Source organism: Cyclopterus lumpus, chromosome 18 (assembly GCF_009769545.1).
Source record: "Cyclopterus lumpus isolate fCycLum1 chromosome 18, fCycLum1.pri, whole genome shotgun sequence".
Classification (NCBI taxonomy): domain Eukaryota; kingdom Metazoa; phylum Chordata; class Actinopteri; order Perciformes; family Cyclopteridae; genus Cyclopterus; species Cyclopterus lumpus.
Genome location: NC_046983.1, coordinates 112,623 through 120,791, shown reverse-complemented (window position 1 = coordinate 120,791; position 8,169 = coordinate 112,623). Strand labels below are relative to the sequence as shown.

At 46.4% G+C, this 8,169-nt stretch overlaps 1 protein-coding gene across 5 annotated transcripts; it reads left to right on the top strand.

Moving 5' to 3' along the window:
• Positions 1-257: 257 nt before the first annotated feature.
• On the top strand, positions 258-5,220 carry LOC117747990. 5 transcript variants are annotated; one of them, XM_034557555.1, is made up of 7 exons: positions 258-324; positions 1,519-1,941; positions 2,285-2,809; positions 2,905-3,304; positions 3,469-3,555; positions 3,684-3,740; positions 3,819-5,220. In XM_034557555.1, exons 2-7 carry the CDS (start codon positions 1,525-1,527, stop codon positions 4,652-4,654), a joined length of 2,322 nt encoding a protein of 773 aa, XP_034413446.1. In that variant the 5' UTR covers positions 258-324; positions 1,519-1,524; the 3' UTR covers positions 4,655-5,220. The 5 variants fall into 5 exon arrangements, with proteins under 5 accessions (XP_034413446.1, XP_034413444.1, XP_034413445.1 ...); XM_034557554.1 differs by having other exon boundaries at positions 285-582; XM_034557553.1 differs by having other exon boundaries at positions 265-324; positions 3,684-5,220.
• The last annotated feature ends 2,949 nt before the right edge of the window (positions 5,221-8,169 follow it).

The following is an 8,169-nucleotide window of genomic DNA, read 5'->3' as shown; positions in this document are numbered from 1 at the left end:
AGTGTTGTAAACAGTCTGCGCTGTTATAAACAGTCTACGGTGTTACAAACAAACTACAGTGTTATAAACAGTCTGCGCTGTTATAAACAGTCTGCAGTGTTACAAACAGTCTATGGTGTTATAAACAGTCTGCGCTGTTATAAACAGTCTACGGTGTTACAAACAAACTACAGTGTTGTAAACAGTCTGCGCTGTTATAAACAGTGTTATAAACAGGATACAAACAGTCTTGACCAGTAGGGGGCGGTGTTTAGCTCAGACTAAAGCAAACAGAAGAAGAAGAAGAAGGAGGGGGGGCTGTCAGCAGGCTGAAGACCATTTCAGGTGTTTTAAGGGAACTTTCTGTCTCAGTCTGTATGTTATCTAATCGGTTCACCTGTGCTTCTGTGTGACGTAACCGGATGATAGCTAGCTACACGTTAGCTCTTGAATGCTAACAGCCAGCTTCGCTTCTCCTCCGCTAGCCGTTAGCTTCTAGCCTGAAGGTAAATAGGCTTCTATTATCGGACACGAGTTCATCTGTTGACCTCCATAACCCCTGTCCGACCTCCATGACCTGTTTGACCGTCATCATCAAATAGCGTGAGTCCGTCTCAACACACGGGGAAACCCTAAACCACGACCGGGACTGGGCTGCCCCGGACCGGCAGGAGGCAGCGCCAGTCTCCGTTCAGAAAACAGCGAGTTTAGTGTTCGTCTGCAGAAAGAGATGTCATGCGTTTGTGCTCTTTAAACGGGGTTCAACGTGACGTAATCATTTAGTATTAATGTGGTATTAATGTGGTATTCATTTAGTCTTAATGTAGCATTGATGTAGTATTAATATCGTATTACTGTAGTATTCGTATTGTATTCATATTGTATTAATGTAGTCTTAATATAGTAATACTATAGTATTACTGTTGTATTAATGTAGTATTATTTTAGTATTAATGTAGTATTGATATAGTCTTAATATAGTAATACTATAGTATTACTGTTGTATTAATGTAGTATTATTTTAGTATTAATGTAGTCTTAATATAGTGTTAATATAGTAATACTATAGTATTACTGTAGTATTAATATAGTATTTTGGATTAATAGTGTTAATAGTCTTAATATAGTAATGATGCTGTATTAATATAGTCATAATTTAGTATTATATAGTATTAATGTAGTATTGATATAGTATTATTCTAGTAATATTGTAGTAGTAATAGTCTTTAGAATGTAATAATATAGTCTTAATATAGTAATGATGTAGTAATAATATAGTATTAATGTAGTAATACTGTAGTATTAATAAAGTATTCATGTAGTAATATTGTAGTATTAATATAGTATTACGGTAGTCTTAATATAGTAATAATATAGAATTCATATAGTATTCATGTAGTACTAATATAGTATTAGTGTAGTCTTAATATGTAATAATATAGTATTTATGTAGTATTTCTTTGTATTAATATAGTATTAAACTGTCCAGGTAGAAATCATCACACCTGTCTGATGTTTACTTGTGTGTTTGATCATCAGGTTGCCATGGCGAACAAGACAGACCAGATGCCTTCCCCTGATGAAGGGCTCTCGAAGCCCCTCCCTCGCCGCCCCCCCCGCCGCCGTGCCACTGCAAATGTGGGCAGGCGGGGTCAGAGGGCGAAGAGGCGGGGCCCCGGAGATAAGAGGCGAGGCCAGAGGGAGAAGAGGCGGGGCCAGGAGGAAAAGCAGAAGGGGGTGACGGTAAAGAGGACGTGCAGCGACGGGAAGCGGCGCTGGGATAAAAAGCATTACTGCGTCTTCTGTCGGCGGCCGCAGGTGAAGATCGCTCGTCACCTGCTCACCAAACATGCCGAACAACAGGAAGTGGCGGCCGCCAGCGAGCTGCCCACAGGCTCCAAACAACGCCACCTGCTGCTGGAGCACTTACGCTGCAGGGGCAACTACATGCACAACATCGAGGTTCGTTCACCTGTTTACCTGTCTCCCTTCTAGCCTGTCTGTTCACCTGTCTACCTGTCTGTTCACCTAGTTACCTGTCGGTCTACTAACCTGTCTGTTCACCTAGTTACCTGTCGGTCTACTAACCTGTCTGTTCACCTAGTTACCTGTTGGCTTACTAATCTGCCAGTTTACCTATTTACCTGTCTGCTCCTCACCTGTTTGTTTACCTGTCTGTCTGTTTACCTATTTACCTTTCTGCTCCTAACCTGTTTGTTTGTTCATCTGTCTGTCTGTTCACCTGTTTACCTGTCTGTCTAACCACCAGTTTACCTGACTTCCTGTCTGTCTACCTGTCCCTCAGGTGATCAGACAGGGCACTGGAGAGATTGTCCCGTGGCGTCAGCCCTCCGAGGACGTGGATGCGAGGAACTACCTCCCCTGCCCGCTCTGCCTTGGTTTCTTCCTTCGCGCTGATCTCTGGAAACATCAAGCCTCGTGTCGAAAGAAGCTGACCTCTGACCCCTCCAAAGACTCCTCCGCAGCAGCATCAGAGGACAAGGACACAACCTCTGACTCCACAGGAAAGTCTGCCTGTGATCCAGTGGTCGACAGGACCGACGAGTCCACAGAGGATCCACCTTCTGACCTCTCGGGAGACGCGACCACAACGGACCAAACCGGGACATCTGAGACGGGGACCAAGCGGCTCATGACCTCTGACCTCATTGTGGTTCAGAATGTGACCTCGGACCCAGGGGCGGACCAGCCAAGGAAGCGCAGCAGGGTCCAAGCAGCAGCATCCCGCCTCCTTCCAATTTCCAGCGGAGCATCTGAGAGCTGCAGTGAAGTCCTCCACCGCATGAACCAGGACCACGTCTCACACCAGGTCTGTACACCTATCGACCTGTCCAACCCTGTACCCTAACCCTCTGTCTCCCTACCTATCTCGGTGCTGACCTCGCTATTCCTCGCTCTGTCCAGGTCAAATCTGATTGGTTGATCTGTAAATATGGAAACAAGTTAATGGGGAACCAAGATGGCAGCCAGAGGAGGTACGACTACATCAGTCAGAAGCTGAGGGAGCTCGGCAGGTTCCTCCTGGCCGCTAAATCTCTGGACTCTGGCGTCCAGAACCTGCAGGACCTTCTGTCTCCAGGCCGCCTCAGCCTGTCTTTGGCCGCTGCCAGAAAGGCGTCTGGATACCGATGGAACCGCCCTCCACTGGCGGTGAAGACCACGTTAAAAACGGTTTGTGAAATTGCAATCGGAGAAAGTCTGCAGGACGGAGACTGGGAGGCTGCGGCCAAGACCACAGACTTCTACCACCTGCTGGGGAGGGAATGGGACAACCTGGGACTGCTGCACCCCGACCCTAACACAGGTAACACCGGTCTGGTTACAAGTCATTTAGCTAAACTTTGTCCTGGAGTTTGAACTGTGACTATCTGTTGGGGGTCCGGTTTTATACCAAACCATTGAGGATCCCCATCACTGAGTCTTGTGGGGAAGCGAGCAATCCAGCAGACTGCTTTGTGACCTTTCTAGCCACTGCAGGAGGAGCCAAGCTAAAGAAACGATTGGTCCATTCTAGAAGTGAGAAGTGTAAAGAGCAGTCTGAGCCCAGACTAGAGGGTGAGTCATGATCAAACCTCAAAACCTCAAACCCTAAACCTGACCCCTGATGACGACCCTTCATCAGAATACGTAATGACTTTAGTTGTCCACTTAATGGGTCTGTTTGACCTCGTCTTTCTCTGTAGTTTCATCTCAGAACAGTAACAGACCACCAGAGTCCAGGCTGCAGACTCCTATTACAGGTGGGTCCTCCTGGACTACAAGTGTATCACTGAATTATGTTCAGAACCCTTTTGTCTCATCACCTTTCTGTCTTTCAGTCCCTGCGGCTCCTGGGAAGGTCCAACGTCGCCCATGGTCTTCTGCAGAGAAGGAGGCGGTCTGGAGACAGTTGGGAGTCCACGTGCTGGTCCAGTCAGTACCGGGGAAGGAGGTCTGTCAGCGTTGCCTGGACCTGGAACCTGTCCTCAGAGGGCGACACTGGAAAGACATCAAGAACCAGGTCCACAACCAGATCCAGAGCCAAAAGAAGCAGCAGTTCCATGCCCAGATGGATCTTCAGGAGAACCAGGAACAGCGAGACCTGATCCAGAACCAAAAGAAGCAGCAGCAGTACCAAGCCAACATGGACCAACAGGGCAAGGACCACACCCAAAACCAAAAGAAACAGCACTACCAGGCCCAGATGGACCACCAAGACCAGGACAACATTCACAATAAGAAGAAACCGCAGTACCCTACCCAGTTGGACCACCTACAGATTCACAAAAAGCATCTGTGCCATGCTAGACTAGACCACCAGGACCATATTCAGATCCATAAAAAACAGCTGTATCAAATGGGCCAGCAGAACCAGGGCCTGCAGACCGCCCTGGACCGGGACACTTCTATACTGACAGGTACACCTTATGGACCCGATGGGTCACATCAAGCCCTTGGACAGTCGCTGCTGGAGCGGGACCCCACTATTAGTCCATACTCACTTCCACACAGGACTCTGGGTCCTCACGTGGACGAGCTGTTGTCCAGGACAGAGTGGACTGATGAGTCTTTGGCCCAGCACTACTCAATTAGCAGGCAGCTAGACCGGAACCTGCTCCAGGATGCAGCCCCCGGACCTCCGCCCAATTCACACTCTGGACTTGTGCACTTCTGATGGACAGACCCACAAGGGTCCACTAATGATGAGGTCTCCTTCAGATACAGTTAAATGCATCAATCTGGTGAAGTTTGAGAGGACTGAAGAACCTCATGCTCGTTTAGGATTCCCAAATACTGTACTTAAGTAACATTTTGAGGTACTTCTACTTTACTTGAGTATTTCCATTGTATGTAACTTTATATTTGTACTCTAAATTTCAGAGGAATATATTGTACTTTAAATATATTGTACTTTAAACTTTAAAGTAGTATTGTACTTTAAACTTCATTTGACAATATTAGTTAAGAGTTAATATTCAGAGTCAATACAAATCAATCACGTCAATTAATAAACTCTGGTTTGTCCTTAAGTCGAATAAAGTCGAATTATACAATACATTATAATTATAATTCAATAATACATACAGTACGTTATCGGAAATGGTTCAAGATGCATCAAGTAGTACTTTTACCTTTGGTACTTCAAGTACATTATGACGCCAATACTTTTGTACTTGGGTAACATTTTTTAATGTTACTTGTATTTTTACACAGTTTTCTAGTAAATAATTTAATCATGAACACCTTTGTTGTATTTAAATATGAAGTGATGACACGGCAAAGGAGTCCCACTCAAAGTATGGTGAACCAGGGAGGTCTTTGTTTCACGACGCTCTGGTCTCTGGTGGGTTCCTGTCCTCGCTTGAGACCAGTTAACAGGGTTCTCTGGTGGACAGAGAACAGAGGGCACCAAGTTAAAGGCCACAGGAAGCAGCAAGATCTGGGTTTCTGTGACGATGACTCAACCATAGAAAGACATTCAGCCTCATTGAGAAGTGAAAACACATTTGATGTTCATTACGAAACTGTGGCAGGACACAATAGATGTTGGTAGTCTGCTACTGTCGAGTTCCTAGGTGTTTTGAGTAAAACGTTTTATATATATATATATATATATATATATATATATATATATCATTATTATTATTATTAGGGTCCGAGCGACTGACAAAGTCAGTCCGAGAGGACCCTATTGAAATTGCTAGGATTTTTATTATTCTTTTGATTTTAATTTTTGTACATTGGCCGCATTTTTTGGGTATCTGCGGGGCTCGAAAAGTCACCAAAATGGGAAAATAGACGTATGATTTTTTTTTTAGTTACTCTCTAGCGCCCCCTTAAAGTTTGACCGGCGACGCACCTCACCCAGAATGTCCGATTGACCGCCTTTACTACATGCTGGGACCGAATCATACAAACAATCATATCAATCAGATAATTGAAGCCAGATGACCTAGAATATGTCAACCGTTTTTTGATATCTCATTGTGGTAAGGATCTATGGCCCAATGAACCTCTTAGGGGCGTGTCTTGTTTTTCAATGCTCTCTTCAACACTATTGGGACTAAACACTCGATCACCCTAATGTCTGCAGGACATTAGGGTTAGGGTTAGGGTTAACCCTAACCCTAACCCTAATGTGCAAAAGAAACCTTGTGCGATTTGAACTCTAGGGGGCGCTACAATAATTCGCCGGTTTTGGGTGTTTTTCGCTTGTTTTTGTCACTTTTCGACATTATACATTTAAGGTTCTCTCTCACAAAAATGATCCGATCGACTTCAATCTTTTTTCCAGGATGGTATCAATGGTATCAATAGTGATGGGCTCATTGGCTCCAGCTCTGACTGGTCGTGATGAAAATATGATGCCCAGGAAGAGATGTTCACTTTCATAATAAATAAATCTTGTTAGCTTTGTTCTCTCCGGTTCTCCGGTTCCCCATACAGTCCAAAGACAAGCAGCTAAGATGTGAGTGGTTGTGTGTCTATGTGTGTCAGTCCTCTGGTAGTCCACGTGTCCAGGTGTAACCTGTCTTCCCCCAGCTGGGATCAGCCCCCCACCACACTTGATAAGGTGAACTGTCTGAGACATTCAATGTTAAAAACCCAAATCCTAAGGACAGAAGACCAGTTCAACGGTAAGAGGAAAGTAGTCTATCGCCTGTTTCTAAGAGTCTTTCTGTATTTAAAAGCCTGCACAAACAGGTTTAAGTCTCTGTCCAGGTCTGATCAGGTCTGTCGAGGTCTGTTCAGGTATGTCCAGGTCTGTTGAGGTCTGTTCAGGTGTGTCAAGATCTGATCAGTTCTGATCAGGTCTGATAAGGTCTGATCCGGTCTGATCCGTTCAGTTCGACAGGTTTATATAGACAGGTCTGTTCAGGTCTGTTCAGGTCCGTCGAGATCTGATCAGTTCTGATCAAGTCTGTCAAGGTCCTGGTCTTTATAGTCTTGGGGATGTGAGTCAGAGCCAGTGGGGGTCCTGGTCTTTATAGTCCTGGGGATGTCAGAGTCAGTCAATGGGGGTCCTGGTCTTTGTTGATGAACCCGACTGCAGCTGGAAAGAAGCTGTTCTTGTGCGTGATGTCTTGGTCCTGATGGACCGCAGCTTCCTTCCAGAGGGACTCGAACAGTTTGTGTCCAGGGCGAACAAGTCATGGAGGACGGCAGATCCCCCTCTCAGCAGAGCTGATGGTGATGGTGGAGATTGGTGGTGGTGGTGGTGGTGATGGTGGAGATTGGTGGTGGTGATGGTGGTGGTGGTGATGATGGTGGTGATGATGGTGGTGATGGTGGAGATTAGTGGTGGTGGTGGTGATGGTGATGGTGGAGATTAGTGGTGGTGATGGTGGTGATGATGGTGGTGATGGTGGTGGTGATGGTAATGGTGGAGAATGGTGGTGGTGATGGTGGAGATTGGTGGTGGTGATGATGGTGGTGATTGGTGGTGATTGGTGGTGGTGAAGGTGATGGTGGTGATGGAGGTGGTGAAGGTGATGGTGGTAATGGAGGTGGTGATTGGTGGTGGTGGTGATGGTGGAGATTGGTGGTGGTGATGATGGTGGTGATTGGTGGAGATTGGTGGTGGTGATTGGTGGTGGTGGTGATGGTGGAGATTGGTGGTGGTGGTGGTGGTGATGGTGGAGATTGGTGGTGGTGATGGTGGTGATGGTGGAGATTGGTGGTGGTGATGGTGGTGGTGGTGATGATGGTGGTGATGATGGTGGTGATGGTGGAGATTAGTGGTGGTGGTGGTGATGGTGATGGTGGAGATTAGTGGTGGTGATGGTGGTGATGATGGTGGTGATGGTGGTGGTGATGGTAATGGTGGAGAATGGTGATGGTGGAGATTGGTGGTGGTGATGATGGTGGTGATTGGTGGTGATTGGTGGTGGTGAAGGTGATGGTGGTGATGGAGGTGGTGAAGGTGATGGTGGTGATGGAGGTGGTGATTGGTGGTGGTGGTGATGGTGGAGATTGGTGGTGGTGATGATGGTGGTGATTGGTGGAGATTGGTGGTGGTGAAGGTGATGGTGGTGAAGGTGATGGTGGTGATGGAGGTGGTGGTGGTGATGGTGGTGATTGGTGGTGATTGGTGGTGGTGAAGGTGATGGTGGTGAAGGTGATGGTGGTGATGGAGGTGGTGATTGGTGGTGGTGGTGATGGTAGAGATTGGTGGTGGTGAAGGTGATG

Coding starts and splice junctions, on each gene's coding strand:
- LOC117747990 (XM_034557553.1), top strand. CDS start 1,525: ATGGCGAACAAGACAGACCAGATGCCTTCCCCTGATGAAGGGCTCTCG. Junction 1,942..2,284: donor ACTACATGCACAACATCGAG/GTTCGTTCACCT, acceptor CCTGTCCCTCAG/GTGATCAGACAGGGCACTGG. Junction 3,305..3,468: donor GCACCCCGACCCTAACACAG/GTAACACCGGTC, acceptor TGACCTTTCTAG/CCACTGCAGGAGGAGCCAAG.